A 25,165-nucleotide genomic window follows, 5' to 3' on the forward strand; every position below is an offset into this window, starting at 1 on the left:
TTGTTACATTTGCATGAAGCGTCCAGGAAATAAAAAATCTGACACACTACACGGGTCGTTTATGTTCTGTGACATGACCTGTGCCTTTTGTTAACTAACACAAAAAGTCCAGTCACGTTTTGACGTTTTCCTTAACATTCCACATAAAGCGACGCGACAAAACGGCAACTCTCTATATGTGAAATATTCAATCATTGAGAGTTGTTGACATTTTTGCAGAGCTAATGAGCAACATGCTTTTTATCCAGCAAGCCTTCATTTTTGCTGTTTATCCCTTCAAGGTTAAGCACCGTCTGTATTAGTCCTTAATGCTGGTGTCACTCGCTACACAAAATGTTCAACGTAAGTTTGATGAATTGGTGTGCGTTCGTTCTTGTAGCGAGTGGCTATAGTAGGTTCCAGACTTCCTTCTCCGCCTTCTAAAAAGAAAACATTAAATTGTCCAGTAGGGGAAACACTCTTTATTCCGTAAAAACTTGAAACTCCATACAACGACTTACTCATAAATACAACAACTGCAAGTATGCAGGTTGTGATTGCTGAAGACACGGTAAGCCAGGCTAGGACAAAACTGAAGCCCCACTGACGCTGGAAAGGGGGCTTGGTCGTGAACAGGCAACAACCAATGACGTAAAATAATGCTGTGAACAAATTATGTTAAAAACCATACTTTCTGCATGTAAATGGAGCCATGTTTGATCGATAACCATTGGAAACTTCTTGCACGGTCGCTGCTGCAATAAATTGTACTAACCAATCTCCACATAGCGTGGTTTTATGTGGATTTGAGGCTACTTGGTATAATAATTGGTTTCAAAATGCAGAAGTAGCTTTAGGCTACTTGACGTGTTTATTACTTGAAACAAGAAGAAACGTCAGTCCAATTTTTTGTTCCCGTTTCTTCTGCCGACGTAATCCGACAAATAGCAAGATGGAGCTGACTAGAAACCCAACTGCTGCAATGATGAGCAGTACTGCTACGGCTTGGGCTATTTCTGAAGTACAAATGGGAAAAATTGAGACGTAGTTGATAGGTTGCATAAACGCTTGAATGCTGCTTGGCTCTATTTTCATTTTGACTTGATTCATTTTTGTGATCATACAAATAAAATTGTTGGGTGAGAATACTTTAACTTTCTTCCTTTTTTTCCGGCATGACTTAAAAAACAATTAAAATTCTGCTATATCTGTTATCACAGAAATCATATATGTACGCGGTAGCTTCTGTACACATACATTACAACATACACGCTAGGTAGCTATTTTATTACCGCTTGTGTAGCCGCTACATATTTCATCGCATTTTCTGAATAAACCAGCTGTGAAATGTTCTTCATGTAACCAGTTGTTCGCTACGAGCGCAACAATGCCAAAAAGTAAACTTAAGTTTAACAAAAACAAGGTTGCTTTCTCCAAGCCTCTCATAGTCTAGTTAAAGTATGATTAAAATTTTGATTAATTCCATTGATTAATCTTGCATTATGCAATAACTCAGTTTAAAACTATCAGTACAAACATTTCGTCTAAACTGATTGGTTTCAAGAAGAAAATGATTTCTTCTCCTTCATAGTTTAATTGCTTTTATCTTAAATTTCCAAATTCTACTGACTAAAAATTGTGATAACTTGCTAAAGCAGAAACCTTTACTTCAAATTCTAATCTTTTTAACCCATAATTTGAAGGCTAAGTGGCATGCAAGAAGCTAGCGGAAACCCTGTAGAAAAGTGACATTCATACATTTATAGACCTTTCCCAAGATAAGCATAACCGGAACTCTTAAGTTAGGCTGAATTGGCCTTTAAGGAAATTCTGTTTGACTAATATTCTGAAATCTGAATAACTACGCTCGATCGTGTTTACGATTGCGAAACTATACAATATACTGCGTTTGTAGATAATGCTTTTCCAGCCTTAGCCTGTTGCTTAGGCAGCATAAGTTGCACGCAATAAAGAATCGTGATCGTAAAACGTGTCAAAAGCATACGTATAATGATGAAAGTATGTGGTATAGGATGTCCTTCTTAGTGAGGTTAGATTGTTATGAGATTATCTCACGGTTTTTCATGCTTGTTACCAAACATAGAAATCATATGTTGAAAATGATACATGTACGTATAAAACTTCACTTCACCAGAAGTCTCCTGGTAAAGAGACTTAAATAAATATATAAATTAATGAAAATAGTAGACTTAATGCAACACATCCTGAAAATCATTAATTTTATTTAATCATAAATCCAACTCTCTCGGCAAAAAAACAAACATTGTTTGTTGATGAATATAGGTGCCTCAATGTTTCACAGCACAACTAAAAATATTAAAGGCATTTAGATAATAAAATTAAATAAAAAATTGCGATAAAACTCATTCAGATAAAAATACATTTAGGCATCCTTCGTCTTTTTAACTTTATTGTTCACCTCGATTTACTTTGAAGTAGACAAGTATAAAGTTAACTGTACTGCACTAGGTGTAGCTGTTGTGTTGCGTAGTCATGGAATATGCGAACATGTGTATATCCACTGCTTGATTATTGTGCTGAAAATATGTGATTTAACATGACTTCAGCAGGAAAAATAAAAAAAAATGTTATTCATTGCAAAAAGTTAATGTTTTATTTGTACAAGGTTACGCGCTGGCAATATTCTAAAAAATGACAGTGTCTGGTGAAAGTTAAAAACTCTTAAAAATGAGACCTGGATATGATAACGGCATACACACTTATTATTCGTCACTACAAACGCTAATATAGTAATGGGCAGGTATAAGTTATTTGAAGTTGAAGCATATACAAAGGCTCCCGTGGGTGTTTCGTAGACAGCTGGTCAAAATAAAATTTCTTCACAATGCTTTTAAAAGCTTGAGCTGGAAGATGACCGAAGTGAGTGAACTAACCCTAATCCACCTCCGATTCCTCCCAGAATAACCGCCGCCCAGCCGATGTAAAAACTGTAGCCGTACGTCGTGGCGTGAACTATTGTGGAGATTCCGTATATTGCCAGGCCAATTATCAAAATAAGAGCTGAAAAGAAAGTAGATCTAATGAAGCTGTAGGGTCCACTTAATAGACTATTTTAACAACCCTTAACTAAAATTTAAGTAAGAAAATGTTTACTTATGCTCATGTACCTGCAATAAAGGTGAAAACGGAACCAATTGTGTATTTAGACTTTTCTTTGTTCTTCATTCCAAATACCATGCACGTGAGACCCACACCCAAAGGAATCAATGCTCCAAAGGTAAAAATAGCAGTGAGAACTGTCGGTGCCGTAGGTGTTACTGTAATAGAACGCAAAGAGTACTCAATTACTGAAGATCAGAAAGCGTCAACGTCTAACATATTCCATAATTCTGCTATAACGTCGCTCTGAAGAAAGGCGTTGTTTACAAACACTATTTGCTAATAGCCTATTCCCTGTAAATCTGCCAGCAACGCAAATAGCAAACACTTACTAGAAGAACACGAGCCCCCAGCTAAGCACTCGTACATGGTGCCTGAAGAATACTCTCCGATAACCGTCCAACCAGGTGAAACAGCGGCAAGTAGGTCTAACAACACAGCAATCGCCACACATCCCAACGCTATTGCAGGCAGAATTGTCATTTTTTATAGTACTCTTATTTTTTCTTGTTTTACAGCTGCAACGGTAGGTCGTGATAGTAATGCTGACTTATTTGTGATATCTACAATCTCTTTCAGAGAGAGTCCACAAATGTGGTCAATGTTTATTGCTCAACATATTAACTTTTATTCACACAACTCTGCATTTTTTTGGCAAATTCTAACACGCTTTTTCTAAATTTCACAATTCTAACTTGACGAAATTAGGCTAAACATTATGAGATTAATGAAAACATTTGTTAAAAATAAACCTTTGTTTCCGGCTCCTATACTCGTAAACTGTTAAAACAGTGATAAACCTACACACAAGATGTCAGATATATTAGTAAGTTCATTACACCATGGTTGCCGTATTCGTTCAGCTCTTATGTCTTATGTGGGCGCTATTGTTAGTTGTTATGTGATACTTTCACAAAAGGTTACGGTATTTCTAAAGAATATGACGTCAATTGAAAGCTTTGTTTGTTTTTTTGGAAAATAAAGTGAAACTTTCGTTTCGAATTACTAGATTAAAATGTATCTAAATTTGCGGCAGATAACTAGTAGACATCACCTCAATAATTAAAAAAGGCAAAATGTCGGAAATCATGTCGCGTCTGTTGTTCAGAGATATTTGTGCACAATGCACGGTGGTGTTACAATTTATTATGCTTTCGGCCAGGAATCCATGATAGGTATAAGCCTATTTATCTTGCAAACAATGATTTTTGAGTGAAGTGTCGCGTCGTCATATTTTCTTTAGCATAGTTTATACCAAGTACTTCTTTGTCAATCTCTCTAACATAAAACCTTCAAACGTATTGCATTTATTTGGCCGCTAACGGAAGAAAGTGTGCCACAAAAAAGAAGCCAAGAAAACTGGAGTAATATCTAAACAGACTACAAGGATTATTAAATTACTTTAAAATGTGTAATGATTTAATACCATCAATGGCGCAAATTGCTTTAATCACATACAAAGTACTGATCAACTACAGGTGTTTACTCTTGTCAATGTAACTATATTAGTGGCAAGTAAAATTCATATGTCTGATACACCTTTTTCCTTCTATTAATATGAATGTATACAGCAGACTATTATACGTAAGTGCAGTTTTTATAAGATTTGGATTGGTTAAGAACTACCATCGTGCCCTTTGCGCATACAGCTACCGGTTGTATGTGCTAAAGAATTACTGAATTTGTTACTTTCAAACTATCCCATTAATACTTTCAATAGAAAAGTAATTAGGGAAATATTACGCTGAAATGTATTCAGATCAGACCAAGCAATCTCAATTACATAGACTGAGGATGATGCAATTGCTTACATAGAGAAGCTTGTCAAAAACGATTTCGTTTCAAACTATTCTTCGTTACTCAATTGTCTTTCTATTAAAGATGCGAAACTTGGCAACGAATTCTCCTTGTTCTTCGATGACGTAATCTTTACCTTATAATCGCCATAGATGAAGGTCCGTTTCGGACAACACGTGCAGACCTTAAATGGAATAAAATAAAGATTAAAATGTGTGTTGGTGAAGTCAAGAAGCCCAGGCAAATACGTTTTTCTTGTACTTCTGTTTACACCAGTTGACCAGTGAGTTACTTTTTTGCAGTTCAAGTGCTGGGTAAGTACAGTATTATCCTTTAATAAGAATGCAACTTACTTCATACGAGGTTAACCCAAGCACACCAGCAGTGATGGTTAGCAATGCTCCAATCCAAGAAACGTAGAATCTGTAGTTGAATGACCACTCGCGTGTGGCGTAAATTGATGATTCTCCATCTTTTTGGGCAATTGTGACTCCAATCAGATATGTTACAACGCCGGTAAGGGTGATTATGCCTGCAGTGTGAAAATTTGTTCACTTAACTCGTAACATCAAGCGTGGAGAACTTTTAATTTTTTGAGTTGAAGTCTTATTACCATCTTTGTTGTGTACAAACTGGCAAAGTTTAGTTTTTCAAGATCCATAAAACATATACTTTGTAATATTCAAAACATTCTACCGCTGTATAAACAATAGTTGGCACCCTACGAAACAATGCGATTTCTAGACAATTAAAGGCTTTTTTCAGGACAGCGCCTATGTTGAAGCGATCATAAATGAAGAGATAATTTTGCTCACAGCCTACCTGAAAAAAGCATTACGACGCTGGATAGTCTGGTAAGTCTAAAGTCGTTTCGCCAACATCCCATGAGTATTAGAGCAATGCTCAGAACCAGTATGAGGCAAGAAGACACTATCAATCCTGTCACTACCTTGTTAATCACTCCAAAAAAGTCGTTTAATCCTACAACAAAATTTCAAAAAAGTTTTATTTTTGGAAATGGTAATTGTTGTTAGACAGAAAAGTAAATCAGTTATAAATGATTTTTATGAACCTTTGTCAATATGAAGAAATATCTTACGATTCAAACATTAAGAAAAAATTTCTATTTCAAGCATAAGCAACATAGAGAGAAAAAGTTATATCAAGGTTCAAGGGTTTGGATTAACTCGAAGCAAGTTCCACTTACTTAAAGTATAAAAACAGACTCCATCAATGCAAGCTTCGAACAGCCCTAAGCTAGTTTCACCAAAGGTGCCAAGCCAAACTGGAGACATCATGGCAGCCAACTCACAGAAAAAAGCCGGAATAGCGAACAGTATTGCCACAGTCAGTTGCCTATTGTTCAAAGTCATTGTGATTGACAATAATCAGAAAATAAACTGCTCTTTCTTCCCGAAATCTTATATTGCCTAAAAAATATGCAAAGCTATAATATCAAATTTATATTTATTGTTGCTATGTTCCAAATCGATAAATATAAATCTCAACTTTAGTTATAACTTTCCTGGTCATCATCATGGCTAATTTCTCAAGTAAATGAGATAATTGTTCCATCAATGTCCAATATACTCTTCTGAATATGTAAAACGTCAACCATGCTGTACAAATTATAGAGTACAACGTCCATACCATGTAACCGATTCACACAATTAAAGTTAACCACAGAAGATTAAGTTTATTCGCGCTACTTAAATATAGCTTATTAAACGGATTGTGTTCTCATCTTTTAATTAGTATCATCATCCAGCAATAACAGTCCATATTAAACTTAAAAAAGTATGAAAAAGGCTGAAATCTTTTACCTCTTACCTAATCTCTATGTCGAAATAATCCCGCCCACCAAGTACAAGAACCTACATATCAATGCAAAAGTCGCTTTGGACTCATTTCAACTCTTTCGCTGAAATTGTTATCAACAGGGTTCTTAAAAACTATAAAGAAAGAATATTCAAACAAATTTATAGGCCTACTACTTTTAGACTTCGATTTTGTTGCCTGTGCATTGGGATTATTCTGGAGTAGGTATGTGCGCGTTGATAACAATGCGAAGTTTGAAGCTTTTATCTTTAATTTATAATTTGTTCAGCACAGATCTCTTGTGAAGAGTTGCACAATTTACTTGAACGGCCTGGCCTGGAAAGCCTTAGCTCCAACTTCTAACTTTACTGAAGTGTGAATTCAACTTATATACAGAAGCAGGATAAGGTGTACATACTGACGTCTATCGTTTTTCATTATCATTTCTTTGAAATTTCATCCATAAATCAAACAGTTAATGCTCAAAAGGAATGTTTGCATTTGGTACTGATTTCGCTCATCGCGTGACAGCTTGAGATAAGTTTTGCACAATAAGAAAGCGGCATTTCACATCTTCCTTCAAAGAATCTCCCACTTTTATCGAAAAGCTTTGTAACTACAGCATTTTGATAATGCCGACTTCGACTTTTGCAGTTCAGTAAGACAAGAGTTTAAGTTTGCAGGATATACTGTAAGCATTTGTTTTTGTCATTAGAAGATAGCTATCTTTAGTCTGGGAAGATTTTTTTCTTGCGTTGCTGGGAAACGAGTTTTATTATTTTGACTTTTAACGGTCAAATGTCGTAGTCCGTGTGAAAAATAGAATTGTCGTGCACGCAAGGCAACATGTCTTACAAGAATAATGTGCACGGTAAAGCGAGATTTTTAAGGTAATTTTAAACCCCGTTTTGATAGAAATTGCAAAATTTTGTTTGCGTGGAAAGCCAACTTCTTGGCATTTTGTCAGCGGTTCTGTTGTCTGATGCAAAGTATATTGTAATGATTTTCTTTCAACAGCTCTTGATAAAAACTATCCGTATTTCTTTCACCAAATGCAGGTACAGCGCCAACAAGAAAAGTTTTATTCAACTTAAGATCTTGCATGTATAAACGCAAACATTGGCCACAACACTGATAAAGAAATTGCATTTTAATACATTCTTGACATAATATAACATTGTTCTTTTTTCTATTATCTGGTTGTGTTGCATAACCAAAACACTTACACGAAATCACTTGAATTTTCTTTGAAATATTCGAAGAGGTATAAAAGATGAATGAACCGTAAACAGTTGTCAACAGGCCAAAGGGAACATTAAAGGTTTGCGCTGAAGTAGCTATGTGTATACAGTACCGCACTATGCATTTCTTTCAATTGCGCAAACAATTGACATAATTTTATGTTTTATGACGATATTGTTTGTATAGGTTTCAAAAGTGTATTGAATAAATTACATAAAAAATTAATATAACGTTGCAATAGCAGCAAACACAACTGAAAAGCGATATTCAGTAATACGGCCCAGCCATGATCTGTAATAGATCAGATGTAATTGCAAAAAAAATGCAGCATAGCAGAGACGAAAGGATAATTACAAACATAAATAAAATGGAACAACACGCATTTATAAAAGCTACGTGCAAATCATATTGTTAAGAACCAAACATAAGTCAACAGAACGAATAGATCATACCCAAGGTTATAATAACCAACGGGTAATATAGTACCATATAGGGTTGAATTTGTCACATTTTGAACATACAGCGTGCATTAGAATAACGAGCAATAACAACGATATTGAATGAAAATTAAAACTGCTATTTTGTTTAGCAATGAGGAAGACTTTGATTTTTTTGCGTGAGAATAACCCTAATATTTAAAAATTCTTTTTAAACTCGACGTTGAAAAAATTCAAATAATTTTCGGGTCATGCGTGGTAATAATAAAATCATGACTTGACTCGTTATTCCGAGCCTTTTCTGGGAATAAGAGAAACGGTACTTGGCAGCAAAGTGTGCCTCTCGTGCTTCGCTGAAAGCTGAATTTCGTAATTACCAAATACTTTTTTCTTCTGGCGGCAGCAGCTGAATCCCTGAAAAAAAAAATTGCAATTTATTTTTCAGAAGATAAACATAATTCTAAAATGTAAAACCTCTAATGCGTAAAAGGATGTCGCTGTCAATGTTTTCTGTGTCTGGGTTTCAAAGAGCAAACTTCATTTATTAAACATTCCTACCTACAAGTGAAATAAATTTTTCGATCGATTTTCTTTACAAATAAGCGCATTTCCAGACAAAAAACAAAAATCTTGCTACCAGTGCTGGTCAATAACGTAGCCTTGACTGCTAAATATTTTCCAGGGTTTCTCACTTACTTGGCACGAAGTCAGGCCGAGTACGGCGGCCACCATCGCGAGCAGAGCTCCCATCCAAGCCAGCACGAAACTGTATGTACAGGTGCTTCCCCTAGTGAGAAACATGAGCGAGCCGGGATCTTTCTGTGACAACAGAACGCCAACAGAAAAAGTTGCGGCTCCAGACAAGGCTATGACTCCTGAGTGTAGTCAATATTAAAGTGTTAAAAATACAAATTATTGTCGACCTATAGAGTGATAGTGAATTGCCATCCTGCACATAGCAATTAAGTTCACTTTAAGCAACTTTAAAACACACGGTTTTTGCACGAATGCCTTATTTTCAAAAAAAATTTAACAAAAAAAGTTGCAATCAATGGCAGAGTTGACATGCAATAAGCGCGCCTTGAAAATATATGCCGAAGCGACCCACCTGACAATAAGATGATTATGCTTGAGAGTCTCGTTAGTTTCACATCGTTTCGTGTGCAGGCGCATATGATCAGAAAAATTCCTAAAATCAGAAGCAAGACAGCTACGACCACCAGCGCTGTGACCGCTTTTGCGATGTCACCCATCAACGTATGCATTGCTGAAACGACATGACAAAAAGATGAACACCAGGTTTCTCTACCGAAGGTTCTATCATCACTTATATAATATTTCGCAGAATAGGCCAAGACATAGAATGCCATAGGCATGCGTCAACTTAACGTCGATTTAAAATGTTAAACGTTTGAAATTACAGTCAATTTCAAGCAAGAATTTCAAATTTGAGATAAAAATCAAGTGATTAGATACCTAATGGTGTACCTATAGGGCGTTACTAGATCGAATTATCTTCTTATTTGTTTCTTCGCTAAACCATGAACACTTTACCTGTATAGTAACTACTCATTGACGTAGTTGTAAAAGTACCCTGACTCGGAGAAGGAAATGTGTACATAACCAAGTCTAAACCAAATACAATAAGTTAAAAAACTGAAATTGCTTGGCTTATGTATTTCCTTGAACTGGCGGACGTTTATGCTAATAACGGGCTTTCAACCTGAAGCTCATGGACCTTTTGGAGGCGCGTAAATAAACCTTTGCATTTATACGTTTCCACCATCGAGTATGTACAACATAAACTAAATTTAGAAAGACCCGAGTTAAACTTAGTAGTGCTACCAGGTTACAACGAAGCATTTAGAAACACTGGTTATCAGAACACACTTTATTTGCTTGTTCTTTTATATTAAAACAAGATTGTACGGAATCGAAACATGTTTCAGGGCGACTTTTTATTGGTTTAGTAAAAAGTTTTGCGAAACCGTTTTTGGTTTCGCTTGCGGGACACGCACACGTTTTTATCCAAAGCACTCGGCTAATGTATAGTTTGCAAACTAACGTTTAAACAACCGCGAAGTCAATTTCAAAGATGGCAACCCCACTTAACATTTTAATAAGTTAGTATGCTCACCGAACATTGAAAAACACTTTCCCTCCATGCACATTTCGAACAATCCCACACTGGTCTGACCGTAGGTTCCAAGCCACGCCGATGACACCAAAGCCACGACATTGCAAATGACAGCAGCCAGTGAAAAGCAAAGTGCCAGTATTAATTGGGTATTCATAATGGTTCTAGCACTATCATAAAATCATCTTATTATAAAACTTGTCCTTTTGCAAGGCTGAAAATGAAACAAAATGCATTTTATAAAACTGGTGTGGTCATATTACAACCAACCGAGGTGTTTCTGGTTTAAACCATAAATTCTAACGGCGGAATAACAGACTTAGGCTACCTCAAATGCTGAACAAAAATCCTAATGAAATGAAATTAGGTACACTTGCAACTAGGTCTAACCAATATTGTATTATTTTAGAAAAATACTGAAGCTATACCAAGTAAAGTGGTCAGGCAATGTTAAGCGTAAGGCTTTCTCTTTTACAGTCTTTTACTTGTAAAATCGACTTTTCATGAGCTGTTTTCATTCTTATCTTATTTAACGTTGTACAATGGGCGCTATTGGTGAGTGAAATCTCGTTCCAATCTGTGATTCTTATTATATAGACACACCATAAGGCCGTATGCTTTGTATAGCAAGTCAATATTATAAATCAATTTGACTTGCTTGCGTCACTTGATCCACGAACACGTACAGACCGCATGGTCATGCTAGCATTGTACATAAAGCAAAGTTCTTTGCTTCTTTTTCCTTTAGATATCCCAGCAAATTTACAAACGTAACTTAAACGCCGTTTAACAAATCGAAGCCCTTGTTCCTAGGTAGACTAAAACGCGTTGTTACCGGCAGACGCGGTGGTATAACGTCAATACGAAGCACGACGTCGGCTTAAAGCGTAGTGTCACGTTTCGAAAACGGCTGTGAGTTATTTCCGTTGTAGTGATGATATAATATTGAACAAACGTTTAAACACTTATTGAAGGAAATTATATAAAATTGGTAAGCACAGATTCAACCGTTTCACAGCAGTCAAAACTGCAATTTCCGTACAGACATGTAACCGATAAAAGGCAGGAAATGTAGGTTCTCAAATGAGTTAAAACTAATTGTTCTGATTTCAACAGCCTGCTCACAATCATAAATAAACTACTTGCGATTGATATTGGTTCGATTCGATTCGATTCGATTAAAGTAGCCATACCCCTCACAAGCATTATCGTAGGGTCAGATCCAGAATGGACTGGTTCCACGAAACGAACAATTAAGTTTTATGGCGCTCTTTACATAATGTTCTCTGCTTTTACATTGACCTACTGATACAGGTGAAACTTTTCGGTCTGACTGCACATGACTAAAACTGCTGATACAATGTTGATACAACTACTTATATAACAGCTGCCTCACACATGGCTTTGTTTTTTGTTAGAATGCGTTGGGTCGTTGGCCTATGCTAGAAGCGCAAGCTCAAAGAACCCGGTCCACTGAGAGACAAAACGTGGCCTGTGTAGCACATGTCAGCTCGTTTCCTGCTTGTGTAGTTACGCTCAGTGAGAAATGGCTCTATGACTGGCTATATAGCCTGTATGGTCGAGGAATTTGCCGCGCTATTGAGACTAGGTGCCCCATTCAACCAAGTTGTCATTAACGCCCTATCTCTTTTGTATACGCTATGGGTTCCTAATATAAATGAAGAATCTTTCGTGAAGCGTTACTGCTAAAAAGTTTATCCTAATGAGACTGTACGGTTTGCCACAAAACTATCAAAACAAAATTTAACAATACAGCTTGTGACTGTCCAATTCAATATTTTCCAAAATTTTGCAGTCCGCGTATAATTTTAATTCTATGGCCATGTGACGACGTCATCTTCACAAGACTCGGGTTTAATCTAATAAATGTAATTTTTGTTTCTCGTGTTATAGAAACTAAATAAGAAGTCCTCAATGTCCTTGCTGCTTTCAACTCATTTAAAGCCAAAAGTTGAATAGACTTGTCCGTTAGAGGAACATGGTCGGAAATTTTCCATGCTTAGTCACCTCTCAATCCAAACAAACTTGCCGGATAAATGACAACCACTTTAACTGTTTACTTAGCTAAAACTAGGTTGATTTTAGGGCCCGTTTATACATGTAGTTTTTCGACAGGTTTGACTCTGACCTGCAAACAATGTCAGAACTGATGCCTATTAGTCAAATTTCCGAGTCAGGCCTATTCATGATGAAGGTCAAAGCAAACTCTTGATTTAAAGTTAGAGCAAATGAAATATAATTTAATTATTTCAGCTGGATTGCCATGAACTATAAGATTAAAACCTTGAATCACAGATATAACATGTCGCCACTAGAACTAACTCCCTACGTACACTCGTATGCCGCACGTCATTTCGATTTGCGCATCATTATGCTTATGCAGGCTACTGCTATTACACATTACGGCGCAGGCTTTGAAGCTCTCGCACGCAGATTATGTATTACTGTGCAACGTAATAATATATTATCCAGCATATCCTGAATTCTCTCGGTCAACTGAACACTTTACCGGTTAGATGACAATGCTTATAGCACTACACGAAGTGTACTCAATACGTTTCTCAATCCAGCATAACTCATACACTTGATCAACCAGCGTTTTTGACATCGATTGTAGCGCAGGATTGACAACCAATAGACCGCAGACGCCTAACTTTTTCACAAATTTTTCCCACCCAAATGAAACCACTAATTTGTTTCTCGAAAAACCTCATCTGCGGACTTAAATTACCAGCCCGGCCTACATCTTGGTGATTAACCCGTTACAAATTATCTTATCAATAACATTATTAGCCCATCAATTTTCGTCATTTGCCCACGATTAGCGTTTATCATGACTCGAAGGATTGTTGTATATAATTTCCAGGGAACAATTTTATCAAAAAGTATGGCCTCTTCCACAAACGTCAGAGGGCAGAGGTTCGGAGAAAGTGAATTTCCTGTTTACGACGTATTTCCAATACACAGTAGATGGACTTTGCAAGTTTTCTTGTTTTGTAAACACGATCATAACCTACCAGTTAAAACTGGCGTAAGATAAAAAAATGGTTTATTTTAAAAAACGTGGTTGATAGAAGTTTTTACGCAATTGTTTACAAGTAACAGACCAGTACGCAGTCAGTCTAGACAACTGATTAAATTAAGCGAACCATACTCCCGTTCGTATGGATATGAAATAAAACTGCAACGGCTACCAATTTAAAACGCGCTTACTTCTTTATAAGGTTAACGACATTTAGACAAAAACATTCTCCGTTGGTTTGTTGCAAACCGCTGCCAAAGTCAACGTTTTCTTTCGAGTTCGTACCGGTCCTGTATCCGGTCTGTGTCGCGAATAAAACTCGTAGTGACGAAGCAGAAATGACGCACTGGTCGACATCGATGCAAATGAAGTTTTGATTTAATTTAACAGCGTTGCCCGACCGAAATGAGGGAACTATAATAATGTTAAAGTGCTCTGTAAAAGAGTAATAAATTGGTAAAACTCTCTTTAACTTTTGAAAAAATTGCAATAAAAGAGTTTATAATAATTTACAAAGTCGTTAGTTTGTTAGTTCGTTGTTGCAATACATTAACTTCCCGTTAAACTAAGTATGTCGTTCATCCTGTATTTTGACTTATGTTATCACCATCATAATCGTGGAGGTAATTGCTGCAAATTTACTAGAAATTTAATCGCTAAGTTGACTGGATCCAAATTTTATTATTTGGGCCAATCGATCACTTTACAAACAGCTCGCAAAAACTGCTTTATGTATCTTAAACGGTCATAAAAATAGGTCTTTATTGACGTTCCTAAAACAAACAATTTACGGTGCCAACAGACGGGTTTTAGCTACGAATTGCACGATAAGTGCCTAAGAGAGCTAAATAGGTTATCTCTATACATACAGTATATACGGTCTCGTTTAGCCTGTTTTCGCAAGGGGAGTTCTCAAATTTATTGGCTTACTTAACAGTTTTTTTGTAAATTCCAAAGAAATCTTATCAAAACCGGTGTTTATCAACTCGCGTCACGTGATAAAGCCTGACAAGCGTTTTCGATTTCCATGGTCTTACCATACCAATGACCCATTACAAATTATACTTATTTACCCTTCTGTTGGTCTCTACATAGCATAATCCAAGTGCGGGCCGATGTAAATGGTCAAAGTAGTTTTGAATTTGTTTTCCTTTACTGCTTATATCGTACGACTTTACCTAGTATTATATGGACTCCGTTATTGCTACCTCTTAACAGCTATAAGCGAATAAAGTTATCCTAATCAAATTTTCTAACCTTCCCACACACAGCCTTGCCGTATTTTTCGCTCCTCAGCGGGAGGATTTGTGCTCCAAATGATTTTATCACGTGGGAAAGTGACTGGTTGACTTCTTAGAAATCTAACTTAACCTCTCCTTGCTGTCGTTTCTTTGCAATAATAACGAGTGATTGATCTATAGCGCCCATTATGTTTTATACTGGTTGCAAGAATTGTCGTTCAATATTAAGCTCGGCAAAATTTGCTCAAGTTAAGCATAAGGGGTTAAACGTTTAAGGGGTTGTAAAACAAACATGAGGCAATGGATCTCATCACTGGTCTATCTTTACTTCATGCAATTTTCATTGTGCAGTGTTACAGCAGATCTCGACCCTGTCGATTTGGAACTGCTGGAAATGCAGGTCACCAAGCTGGAAGGATTAGTAAGCAACTTGACAGAGATAATCAGTAGCGAATACGAGGAATGTCAGTGTAATGAAACCTTAAGCAGTATCAAAGCACAACTTTCGCTGCACGGGATTTCCTTAGATAACAGCTCTCGTGACGACATTGTCGAACACACTACATCACCTGTCGACGAGGAATATTGGCGAGAGCAAACGAAGACAAAATACGAAGGTTGGTTACCTATAATTTAATGTTACGTAAAATACGCGCGCTAAAATAGATAGGTTAACCCTCCTTGTTATGAGGTTAAGTGCGATTAATTGTAGCCCATCTATATTTAAACGGCACGTTCGCTGGCACATAAATAATACTTCTGTTGAAGATTGCCAAAACATCTACCGCGATGGTTTCCAAGAGAGCGGAGTTTACCAAATCTGGATGGTTGATCTATTCAATCTTTATCCAATTTATTGCGACATGGATGTCGGCGAAAACAAAGGCTGGATGACCTTTTTCCGAAGATATGACGGCTCAACATCATTCAGCCAGGACCAAGCAACATATGACGTTGGGTTTGGCATACCTACCCAGGAATTTTGGATCGGTAATGAAAATCTTTACGCCTTGGCAAGGAACGAGTTTTCATCGCGGGACGACACCGCGCGACTTCGAGTCGATTTGGCAGACGAATCAGGTGAAAGGTTCTACGCCGAATACGCTCATTTCAGCCTGGGAACTAGAAAGCAAGGTTACCAGATTACTGATGTGTCAGGATATTCTGGTGACGCGGGAGACGGCCTTTCACAGTTTTTAAATAACCGTTTTATTGTGTGTGGCTCTTTCGGTGGTTGGTGGTGGGATTCGTGCGGTAGCTCATTGTCCAGTTTAAACGGAAATATCAGTGAGTTGGTTTGGCCAGGATCGCCTAAGCGTTATCGCTCAGCTTCCATGAAAATTCAGCGATTTCCGAAAAGCACATAACTTAGATTTTGTTATTCATTTAACACTTATGTGGACAGTAGTTTGAAATAATACTTACAAGTACATTTTGTTTAAACCAACACCACGTGTAGGCTTTGTGTTGTTTGTGTGTCCGTATTTTGCAAATGTGAGCTTAAAAATCTTCGATTTGTATATTGCAATATGTTAGTTAATCAATAGATTTATTTACTGCAAAAAATTCATTTTGTAAATAAGTACGAAGCTCGATATTGAAACATGCTTTGCTTTTTTAAGAAATACATTATCACAGTAGAATAGAAAGGTTTTAATATTCCGGTTTCGACTTTTCATTGAAAATGTCGCATAAGATTTTGTCTCCAATTTGGTAGGCCTTTAGACGGGTTAAATTAACAATGATCTCATAGAAAGCCATGAAGGTAGCCTATGTGACGCAGATAGCTTCGGTAGTTAAGAAACTTCTGCTAATATTTCTGTTGATTTTGCGCGGTATGGGTTCAGAAGGTTATCTTGATTGCAACCCTGGTGCCATCATCTGATAAGCTCCAGCCAAACGCCATCTTCCTACTTCTATCTCGTCAACTCATATAGAACGCAAAACAATTGTTACGATGTCGTTGCACTTTGCATGCGACTTGTAAACATGTCAGGTCACGGAAATAGTCGTTTTGTAGTCTTGCCCAGATCGAACAGTCTTATGTGTAGGCTTTTATATCGTAGAACTTCCGACTATGCAGTAAATGATATTTACGTTACGGTTATTGTGATCGAAATAACCCAATCCCCGTTTGGAAGCTAACAAACTGCATCACATGATCATAATGCCATTCTTCAATGAGTTACTTCATCCGACTGCGACCCTCGTCGGTTCAAAAGCAACAACTTGTATAGCACATTCAAACCACATCACGTAAATCATTTTTTAAGTTGGACTCGCTGCAGCGGAACAAAACTACAACCCATATTAAGGCATTTAAAGTAGCTACATAGGGGCATATGACTGTGTGGATAAAATAACAATTTGCTAGATTTAACGCCAAAATTCTTGTGCGAACAACGCACCAATCAGCGTTAAATTAACAGGGATTTATTTCAATCTGGTTCAAAATTTCACATCACAAACAACAATTTTGCACTGAGTAGTAATAATTTAACTACAGTAATTTCTATCTCTCTCTCACTTATACATTTTCATAAAACATGGGCAGATATTTTTGTGGATGTCAGCGGCTAAGTAAACAGCCTGCCCATAAAAAAGCATTCAAGACAAATACACACATACAAAGCAGCATTTTCATGGATCCAAGCGAAGGAACTTGCACATCACGAAATATATTGCAATAATTTGGATAAACTTTTAGGACTCTTTGATTGACCATAAAGGGTTTGAAAATCTCCCGCTTCAAACAACCCCATGATCCTATTTAATTTTCTTGCTTCGAGATTTCTTGGTGGACATATTGGAAGCAGGACGGGTACGACGACCTTTCTTGACATCAAGTTTGTTTTTTACGAAACCCTTCTTCCTCTTATTGGTCTACAACAGAACAGCGAAGTTATAACCGGAGCCACACTAATTTTCATTTGTCTGAATTACCAAAAACATTACCTTTCGAGAAATGTGCTTTGCCTTGTAACGTTTGGATGCCAAAGCGTGACCTAATGGCTGGCGATTTGCTGGTTTCAAAACCCTTAAAGGATAAAATAGTAACAAACAAATCTTATCGTGCTCATATGTTATGCCTTTACTTCAAACTGCTTTATAATCCAAATAAATGGTGTTTAACGTCCGAAAAAACGTTGAGCTTCATTCATTTAATAACAGCACTCACTTGTAAATGCGGACGAGCCAGTGCTCAGAAGTGAAAGCTTCTTCCAAGTGTTCAAATTTTATATTCTTGTTCCCGATTTCCACATTTCTTGTACGGTCAAAGCCTGGTGGGCTTCGGAAGTCCATTTGCAATTCGCCAAATCTACACAAAAAAAAATCAGTTCTAAAACAAAATAAGGCAATTTCCAGAATTCTTGTAACTCTTCAACTACAAAAGTGGTAATAAAATTGCCATTCCGGTGATAAAATATTTGTTTCACCAAGGTTTCATCAACCAGTGAGGGTTAGTTTCATCACAACAATAAGTAAGTATCTTAGCAGCAACCTGATGAAGCTTTCCTACAATGGGTTGAAGCAAAGTAGGCAAAATAAATATTTCGTTTGACTTGAAAAAAAAACATCTTTATTGTTATAACTATGTCTGGTGGCAAACATTGCATTTTGAAACAAAAAATGTTTATTTCCTAAAAACAGATGAAGTTTTGATAACAGGAACTACAAAGTGGAAGGAACCTGTGTCGTCAAGATATCTGGTTAAAAGAATCCACACTGAGCGATCATATATCTTGGCTAAAACTATGTCAATAGGAAGAATGAGACTGACTAAAAACAACCTATTTATTAAATTCTTACCTATAGTAGCTCATCTTGTACATGAGACAGTTCAGCAATGTTGGGGAGCCATCCTTATCCACACGAAATTCACCGTTCGGAGTAAAGTATTTGCTTTCTTTTATATCTTGAGGATGTTCACCTTCTGCTATTCGAACCTGATAAAGAAGAGAACAATAATGAAAATTGAGTTCTTATTATGGAAATAACATACAAACAAAAAATACATTGGCAAAGTATCCGAAAGTGCAAAAACGACGTTTTAAGAACTTCCAAGGTAAATACCATTGTTTAATGGTTAAAGACAAATAACAATATTATTACCAGAGAATATCAAATATATAGGAAGCCGCTTAACACCACCAACTAAGGACTGAAACATTTTAATTGTAATATCCAAAGCCATTATATAACCAGATCTGGATTGATGTAATTAACCAAGAAATGACCAAAAAAAACTTTTCATTTCTTGGCGGCTTAGCTGTACGATTTATACTATGTAAGTACCAACAACCTCAATCACGAGTTACGTCAGAAAAAACATTTGTTTGTGTTACAAACTGACACCTCCTTATCACATGACAATGACATACAAAAACAAGAAGTGTTACATATTTTACATTGAGTATTTACCATCCATAAAAATTTGTTGATATCATCCCCTGAATACCCGATCATCCCCCCAAATATAATAAGCACGTAATCAACATCGAGCATCCTCATGATTTCTATGGACTTCTCTTCAGTTGATGCCATCGCTTTGCCAACCTGAGCAGAAGAATTGAAAAAATAAATGAAACAAAAATTTAATCGAATTAAAAAGTAACATATTTAAACAAAGGAAACCAACTATGTTACAGTATGTACTTAAAATGGAGAAGTAGAGTATTTTGTATTCATTGACCCTTTCCAACAATTGTTGATCCCTTAAACAAAGTATTACTTACCAGAGCAATATGGCTGTTGTTCCAAGTGTTGTTATCCACAAGAGTAGTTCGATTTGCCATCCCCGCAATCTGGTACCCATAGTCCCACCACGACATCACCCTAGCTCGATCATGAGTGTTCTGTCGGAGCCAATGGTATGCCTCGCGAAAGTCATCCAAAATCACGCGTGAGCTGTTATTATTGTAAATAAATGAAGATAAGAAAAAAATTCACTTAAATGTAACTTAGGCTTAACATACAGCAGAAATGTTTTAAAGTTACTAATCGTGGGACATATTTTTAGTTATCATACAAACCCATCATTGTTGTAAGACGCAAGGACCACACTGGGGCTCGAGTATGCATTACTGGTCACCCAGGTGCAATGGACAACAAAGAGCAATAGCATAAGTAGAAACGCCATTAATACAAAACCCTGCAATAACATAAAACAAAAATAGCAAGGACGAGGAAAATGATCAATTGCACGAGGTTGACATCTTATAAACATGCATTTTTTAAATTTATTACGATACAATGTACAACTTAATGGTATCGCTTCATACTTACCTTCACGTTTGCACCTAATGGACCCACGTCTTGTTTGTTCTTCTTGTAGGAGGAACCTGGTGTTCCAGATTGGAAACTTTTTCCTAAATTAAAGATTTTGTTAATTATGGTCACATAATTAACTTGCAGGACAAATTTGCATATTGTTGGTCTTGTGGCATTATGGATAAATTAGGACAGTGCTTCTCAACATTTTTCAACTTGTGGCCCGCTTTTACTGGCATTTTTGTTTCGAAGTGCACTAATTTAGATCACTAAATTTTACAGACAATATCTTTTAGTGACGTAATATAAACAATTAAATAAAAAAACAATCTTTCTCAAACAAATGTGTTTACAATAGCCTCTAGGAGCTAAAAGACCCAACTTCCCAATAATCGCTTTTTGTACTGTAACTGTTTGGCTTTGCCGCCCACCGATTGATAAGCGCTGGTTCAAGACACACAACAAAAAAGAATATCACTAAAGTGTTACTGTGACATAATGCATTTTATATTAATAGAAGAATAGAAAAAGTATTTTTTCAAAACGTTCCTTCTTGCAATGAAAAAGTACTGGCAAAATTAACAGGCATAGGTATACTTTTCGAGTGACTTTTTCCTGCTTTGTCGTAGAGACTCTTCCCAGGTTCTTGTGAGCTCTCCTCCTCCGAGTCTGTCTCACCAGGAGCAGTATACTCATTGGAGTCCTTCTGTAGAAATATTCTATGCTATTCTGTCTGTTCTGTTTGGCTATTAGTACTACAATTAGATAACAAATCCATCGAGGCAAAATTAAAGTAAATAGATAAACAAACCTTGATCTTTTTCTTTTTGATGGTTTCATTTGCATCATCCTAAAAATGAATTATTTATCATATTTAAGAAAAAGAGTTTGACCATTGACTGTTTCACATAGATGCGGGAATTGTGATAATGGTAAACAGGAAATTAATACGGACAAAAACCAACAAAACTGACATTACATCAAGTACTAATAAAGAAATCTTGCCTTAATGAATTTGCTCAGTGTGTTGGAAAAGGCAATACCAGCAAGAACACAGACGATAGGTGTCAGCGTGAGCATCAAACGAACCATGACCCCCGCAAAATAAGAAGCAAATACAGCATAGAGAATCACTAAATAAAACATTCTTGCCATGACAACCACATTCAAAAATAGTAACTAGGATACATTTCAAATGAGGTGTATTAAGTTATATATGATTCCTTGGTATTAAAGTAATGACAACAAAACAATTAATCTACCGTACAACAAAAGTAGAACGAATCATAACAAAATGGCACATTAATGTGTCAAAATACGGAGACGTTATAAAGATGGAAACTCTTTTTCTTGTTATATATAGCTAAAACACACCAAACACTCTTTCGTCGTTAATTTTCTGCACACAAAACCACAAGCCGGCAGGGAAAGCACAGGACAGGACATGAAGATCGAAGAAGAACGAAGACCAGGTGGTCGGTTGATGTTCTGACACAGATGCGATGATTGGAATGTGAATTTTAGCGTAGCCAGTGTCCCATAAAGAATAAAAGCGCCCACTCCAGGGAGCAATGTAGCCTACAAAGTAAACACAATAATTAATTGACACGAAATGTCAACGAAGTTATATTTTGCCAAAACCTACCTGCATAGGTGAGAAACACAACTCCAACGAAGAGAATGAAACACACAAGGAATAGAAGGAAAACAAACAAAGATCGGAATTGTTGCTTAGTTGTTTTTGAACGAATGTAATCAAGAAAGCAGTAAGCTTGGAGCAAACCAAACACACCTAAAAGCAGTATATCATCATATTGTTACATACTGGTTTGATCATATTTCTGTTGAAAGCAAAACATATAATAATCTTCTGTAATCCTGTATAAGAATACATATTTAACCTTATATAACAGTCTTACCAGCAGAAGCCATGTGTTCGCTTGTTCTGATTGGTTGAAATCCAACAAATGGAATTTGCATTGAAAGCAGCAAACCAAGAATAAAGAAGGTCGTATATGCTAAAAACATTTTAAAATTAAGATACTGACCAAAGAAACCGGCATAAAATGGATAATATAATATTAAAATTTTTTTTGGCTATTATCTTACCTACGTAAACCCTGGCTGAATATCGCTGCATTATCAGCAAGACAAAGACATGCAATGGTATCAGATTGATAATAAACACATATCCGCCCCATGCTGACACCTAAAGATCAGAAAATGTTTTAGTTGTATACAAACAATATTAAATGGTTATGATTGAGGAATATATTAGATCATACAACTTATATATTATACCAGTCTGGTTAAGTAAATGTCATAAAATCATCATTGGTGAACGAATGAAAATACTAATAGTACTGTTTAAAATACAGTAATATTTTTTTTGACTTCATGTAATTAGCCTACTACATAATAATGATCATGTTCATACCAAAATAACTAAATAATCTAACTATCTAATCCACTAAACTTTCATTCAATGTCTTAAAAACAAAACTTGCCATGTAGAAATAGGAAAGAGCTGTGCAAACAGACCAAAATATTGACCCTTTCTTAAGAGCACGAATCCAAAAAAAGTAGGTGAGCTGCAGAGCGAAAATTGCAACACCTTCATTGTCATAACTTCCAGCAACAGAACGAGATATATATCCAGGCACTGAAACAATAAGTTCTCACAAATTGATCTTATATCAGTATTATTCGGTTATTCTCATGTGGTTTATTACAACACTTAAGATCTTTGCATAAAAAAGCCATAAAAAGCGGAATACATATATACAGCAAGAAAGTAAAGCAGAAATGCACAAGATAAAAACCAATAGACAGTTAGGCCATATGAAAAAATTTACCGATTGAGATAAAGCATGCTGCAAAAAGAGCGGCACCAGAATCCCAAATTTCCCTTGTTAGAAAAAATGTTGCAATGGAAGTAAAGCCACTGAAGACTGGTGCAAGGAAGACGCAGACATCACGAATGTGCACAGTGATATGCAAAGAATTGAGAATCCAATGCAATAGGCCAGCAGTGACCATCAGCCCTGGATATATCTGAAAAACAAAACAAATTTACAAACATCAGCTTCGGTTAATGATTTACCTTACCAGTGGATAAATTTAATAGTTATCAGACATTCCAAACTCACTGTGCCACCAACAATCCTTCCTAAGGGGTACCATGCTCTCTCATCAAACCAATTTAAGAAGTCATAAAATCCATATGTAGACAATCGATGAGTTGCACGATAATTAAACCTAATCACAAAAATTTAGTTAGTCTTGGTTAAGGTTGTGTTTTTACCTCAGTGAACAGAGAAACACTTAATTTTTAACGGACTTAAACGTATTTTAGAAGATAAAGCATTCATATCAAATATCATTTCAAACAGAACATACCATGGATCAAATTCATGAATAATGCTTTCAAATCGAATAACAGCGAACAATCTAGACGAGAAGGCAATGATACAACATAGAGTTAATACGATAACAGCTATCAGTGATTTTTGAGCTCCAGGACTTGAAAGGCTTCCCAAGCCTTTATGAGCAACTGTTGTCATGATACGTTAGGCTATGGGTGTAATTTGAAAATTTTCATGTGTAATACAGATATGTAGAATGGTATTCCAAGTAAACTGAAATGCATTGTAACATTGTGAATAAGTAACCCTGATAATTCTGCAATTGCCACTTATAGACAGTTTCGGTCTAGTGCAAAAATGCACAACCGGATGACGTCAGAAATTGAGAAGCCAGAGTCTAGTATACAAAGGCATCCTGTGATTGTGCACTTCTACACTAGACCCGACAGTTTAATATATTTTACCATGGGAGGATTTTTCATCTGTACAGTACTTGGTTACTGTAAAAGACCCTAAATACTCTCTTACAATATCTTGAACTCTTATCACCATGAAAACTAAACTGCACTTTTTAAATTGACTTATATACTATTGAAAATAGTAAGTCTTTTTAATTCAACTAAGTTAAAATCATAACAATACATGTCTACCAGATTCGAAAGTTTACTGTTTTTGGGTGAGAAAACCCCCGCACAACTAGATGCTACAACATAGCCATTGTACGTGCAAATAATTTCCACACTCCTCGCACTTAGCAAATTTTCCAATCTGGTATGTCTATGCTGTCTTGTTTATCAAATTAAAAGAAAAACCACCTTTATTGAAACCCCCAATCATTATAAAATCTTTATCAAGACTGTGAAAAAGTGATACACTATGTCTCCATTTAAAAGTGTTAACTTGTTAACATTTTTAGCACACTCAATTTGTTCACAGCCTATTGCATCACAAATATTTCTGATAGGCATCAGTAAGTATATCCTGTATACAAGACAACTGCCACTATATCCCCATATCCAGATGTTTGCAGCTCCACACAAAAGGAAAAGTCTACACAATGGTGTAGTTAATTAGGACACTGAGATAAACTTTCCAATAAAGTGATCACTCCATAAACGATATAACTTATTTTATAAACAGATATATAATCAGTCTAGGCTATACTAAAAACATGCCGCAGGTGCAACTTCAGAACTTGGCAACCTGCAGGACAATAAAAACACTGAAGCTTAAATAAAAGCGTCTTTGCACAACTCAGCGATGTTTTTTATCGCTGGAGCTCAGGTTACCGAGCTTGCCGTTATGCAAGTTTAGATATACAAAAATTGTTTATTTGTTTTTTTGGCCTACCATACGCAAGTAGCCTACTTTAGTACTGTCTGACTGTATTGCCAGATTTTCAAAACAAGCTAGCCTATAGGAAGAACTATAAATATAATTGTCTCGCATCTGTTGGACCATCCAAACATTTTACCGCAAGAATTAATTAATGATTACAAAATAAATTTCTGCGTTTCAAAATCCGTCCCGAAACTTACACAAGCTACAAATCATGCATATGCATGATAAATTTGATAATGTACATCATCGTCAACGTATAGAGTTGCCGGTATAATGAAATGCATGAACGACCACGACCTTCCACCTCTCAAAAAACAAACGTGTATCAAACACAGATATCTAAAAAATATAAT

The 25,165-nt window shown here is 36.2% G+C and overlaps 6 protein-coding genes across 10 annotated transcripts; 1 reads left to right on the forward strand and 5 right to left on the reverse strand.

Annotated features, from left to right (window-relative positions):
* Nucleotides 1-112: 112 nt before the first annotated feature.
* Nucleotides 113-1,707, reverse strand: LOC143465164 (uncharacterized). 2 transcript variants are annotated; one of them, XM_076963344.1, is made up of 4 exons: nucleotides 1,272-1,707; nucleotides 858-995; nucleotides 501-641; nucleotides 113-416 (listed from the first exon to the last, which is right to left on the reverse strand). In XM_076963344.1, the coding sequence occupies exons 1-4, from the start codon at nucleotides 1,423-1,425 to the stop codon at nucleotides 325-327; spliced, it is 525 nt and encodes a 174-aa protein (XP_076819459.1). In that variant the 5' UTR covers nucleotides 1,426-1,707; the 3' UTR covers nucleotides 113-324. The 2 variants fall into 2 exon arrangements, with proteins under 2 accessions (XP_076819459.1, XP_076819458.1); XM_076963343.1 differs by having other exon boundaries at nucleotides 113-419; nucleotides 1,272-1,449.
* Nucleotides 1,708-2,211: 504 nt separating this feature from the next.
* Nucleotides 2,212-4,265, reverse strand: LOC143465387 (uncharacterized). The gene is made up of 3 exons (XM_076963628.1): nucleotides 3,453-4,265; nucleotides 3,129-3,278; nucleotides 2,212-3,021 (listed from the first exon to the last, which is right to left on the reverse strand). The coding sequence occupies exons 1-3, from the start codon at nucleotides 3,601-3,603 to the stop codon at nucleotides 2,852-2,854; spliced, it is 471 nt and encodes a 156-aa protein (XP_076819743.1). The 5' UTR covers nucleotides 3,604-4,265; the 3' UTR covers nucleotides 2,212-2,851.
* Nucleotides 4,266-4,406: 141 nt separating this feature from the next.
* Nucleotides 4,407-6,965, reverse strand: LOC143465229 (uncharacterized). 3 transcript variants are annotated; one of them, XM_076963420.1, is made up of 5 exons: nucleotides 6,748-6,965; nucleotides 6,125-6,347; nucleotides 5,740-5,898; nucleotides 5,271-5,449; nucleotides 4,407-5,101 (listed from the first exon to the last, which is right to left on the reverse strand). In XM_076963420.1, the coding sequence occupies exons 2-5, from the start codon at nucleotides 6,288-6,290 to the stop codon at nucleotides 4,967-4,969; spliced, it is 639 nt and encodes a 212-aa protein (XP_076819535.1). In that variant the 5' UTR covers nucleotides 6,291-6,347; nucleotides 6,748-6,965; the 3' UTR covers nucleotides 4,407-4,966. The 3 variants fall into 3 exon arrangements, with proteins under 3 accessions (XP_076819535.1, XP_076819534.1, XP_076819533.1); XM_076963419.1 differs by having other exon boundaries at nucleotides 6,125-6,511; XM_076963418.1 differs by having other exon boundaries at nucleotides 6,125-6,536.
* An 829-nt stretch (nucleotides 6,966-7,794) lies between these two features.
* LOC143465969 (uncharacterized) lies at nucleotides 7,795-10,782 on the reverse strand. The gene is made up of 4 exons (XM_076964525.1): nucleotides 10,552-10,782; nucleotides 9,523-9,681; nucleotides 9,111-9,289; nucleotides 7,795-8,828 (listed from the first exon to the last, which is right to left on the reverse strand). The coding sequence occupies exons 1-4, from the start codon at nucleotides 10,706-10,708 to the stop codon at nucleotides 8,700-8,702; spliced, it is 624 nt and encodes a 207-aa protein (XP_076820640.1). The 5' UTR covers nucleotides 10,709-10,782; the 3' UTR covers nucleotides 7,795-8,699.
* Nucleotides 10,783-15,011: 4,229 nt separating this feature from the next.
* On the forward strand, nucleotides 15,012-16,478 carry LOC143465282 (angiopoietin-1-like). The gene is made up of 2 exons (XM_076963500.1): nucleotides 15,012-15,452; nucleotides 15,604-16,478. The coding sequence occupies exons 1-2, from the start codon at nucleotides 15,128-15,130 to the stop codon at nucleotides 16,200-16,202; spliced, it is 924 nt and encodes a 307-aa protein (XP_076819615.1). The 5' UTR covers nucleotides 15,012-15,127; the 3' UTR covers nucleotides 16,203-16,478.
* A 605-nt stretch (nucleotides 16,479-17,083) lies between these two features.
* On the reverse strand, nucleotides 17,084-24,987 carry LOC143465448 (dolichyl-diphosphooligosaccharide--protein glycosyltransferase subunit STT3B-like). Of its 2 annotated transcripts, none has more exons than XM_076963742.1 (19): nucleotides 23,506-24,987; nucleotides 23,256-23,364; nucleotides 22,962-23,160; nucleotides 22,614-22,768; nucleotides 22,216-22,315; nucleotides 22,026-22,124; nucleotides 21,752-21,898; nucleotides 21,481-21,684; nucleotides 21,112-21,239; nucleotides 20,918-20,956; nucleotides 20,704-20,809; nucleotides 20,122-20,204; nucleotides 19,869-19,987; nucleotides 19,572-19,743; nucleotides 19,258-19,392; nucleotides 18,646-18,782; nucleotides 18,014-18,154; nucleotides 17,791-17,872; nucleotides 17,084-17,718 (listed from the first exon to the last, which is right to left on the reverse strand). In XM_076963742.1, exons 1-19 carry the CDS (start codon nucleotides 23,667-23,669, stop codon nucleotides 17,602-17,604), a joined length of 2,436 nt encoding a protein of 811 aa, XP_076819857.1. In that variant the 5' UTR covers nucleotides 23,670-24,987; the 3' UTR covers nucleotides 17,084-17,601. The 2 variants fall into 2 exon arrangements, with proteins under 2 accessions (XP_076819857.1, XP_076819855.1); XM_076963740.1 differs by having other exon boundaries at nucleotides 20,704-20,812; nucleotides 23,506-24,983.
* Between the last annotated feature and the right edge of the window lie 178 nt (nucleotides 24,988-25,165).

This window comes from Clavelina lepadiformis, chromosome 7 (assembly GCF_947623445.1).
Source record: "Clavelina lepadiformis chromosome 7, kaClaLepa1.1, whole genome shotgun sequence".
NCBI lineage: Eukaryota > Metazoa > Chordata > Ascidiacea > Aplousobranchia > Clavelinidae > Clavelina > Clavelina lepadiformis.

What these genes read in the sequence shown, in the direction of transcription:
- LOC143465164 (XM_076963343.1), bottom strand. Translation starts at nt 1,425, where the DNA reads ATGAGAGGCTTGGAGAAAGCAACCTTGTTTTTGTTAAACTTAAGTTTA. An exon ending in GACGTTTCTTCTTGTTTCAA is followed by an intron (nt 642 to 857) that starts GTAATAAACACG and finishes ATTTGTTCACAG; the next exon opens with CATTATTTTACGTCATTGGT. An exon ending in TGCAGTTGTTGTATTTATGA is followed by an intron (nt 420 to 500) that starts GTAAGTCGTTGT and finishes TTTTCTTTTTAG; the next exon opens with AAGGCGGAGAAGGAAGTCTG.
- LOC143465387 (XM_076963628.1), bottom strand. Translation starts at nt 3,603, where the DNA reads ATGACAATTCTGCCTGCAATAGCGTTGGGATGTGTGGCGATTGCTGTG. An exon ending in TGGGGGCTCGTGTTCTTCTA is followed by an intron (nt 3,279 to 3,452) that starts GTAAGTGTTTGC and finishes GTTCTATTACAG; the next exon opens with TAACACCTACGGCACCGACA. An exon ending in CGTTTTCACCTTTATTGCAG is followed by an intron (nt 3,022 to 3,128) that starts GTACATGAGCAT and finishes CTTTCTTTTCAG; the next exon opens with CTCTTATTTTGATAATTGGC.
- LOC143465229 (XM_076963420.1), bottom strand. Translation starts at nt 6,290, where the DNA reads ATGACTTTGAACAATAGGCAACTGACTGTGGCAATACTGTTCGCTATT. An exon ending in AGTCTGTTTTTATACTTTAA is followed by an intron (nt 5,899 to 6,124) that starts GTAAGTGGAACT and finishes ATTTTGTTGTAG; the next exon opens with GATTAAACGACTTTTTTGGA. An exon ending in CGTCGTAATGCTTTTTTCAG is followed by an intron (nt 5,450 to 5,739) that starts GTAGGCTGTGAG and finishes TTCACACTGCAG; the next exon opens with GCATAATCACCCTTACCGGC.
- LOC143465969 (XM_076964525.1), bottom strand. Translation starts at nt 10,708, where the DNA reads ATGAATACCCAATTAATACTGGCACTTTGCTTTTCACTGGCTGCTGTC. An exon ending in CATAATCATCTTATTGTCAG is followed by an intron (nt 9,290 to 9,522) that starts GTGGGTCGCTTC and finishes GACTACACTCAG; the next exon opens with GAGTCATAGCCTTGTCTGGA. An exon ending in TCGGCCTGACTTCGTGCCAA is followed by an intron (nt 8,829 to 9,110) that starts GTAAGTGAGAAA and finishes TTTTTTTTTCAG; the next exon opens with GGATTCAGCTGCTGCCGCCA.
- LOC143465282 (XM_076963500.1), top strand. Translation starts at nt 15,128, where the DNA reads ATGAGGCAATGGATCTCATCACTGGTCTATCTTTACTTCATGCAATTT. An exon ending in AACGAAGACAAAATACGAAG is followed by an intron (nt 15,453 to 15,603) that starts GTTGGTTACCTA and finishes CTTCTGTTGAAG; the next exon opens with ATTGCCAAAACATCTACCGC.
- LOC143465448 (XM_076963740.1), bottom strand. Translation starts at nt 23,669, where the DNA reads ATGACAACAGTTGCTCATAAAGGCTTGGGAAGCCTTTCAAGTCCTGGA. An exon ending in TCAAAAAGAAAAAGATCAAG is followed by an intron (nt 20,813 to 20,917) that starts GTTTGTTTATCT and finishes ATATTTCTACAG; the next exon opens with AAGGACTCCAATGAGTATAC. An exon ending in AGGAAAAAGTCACTCGAAAA is followed by an intron (nt 20,205 to 20,703) that starts GTATACCTATGC and finishes TCTTTAATTTAG; the next exon opens with GAAAAAGTTTCCAATCTGGA.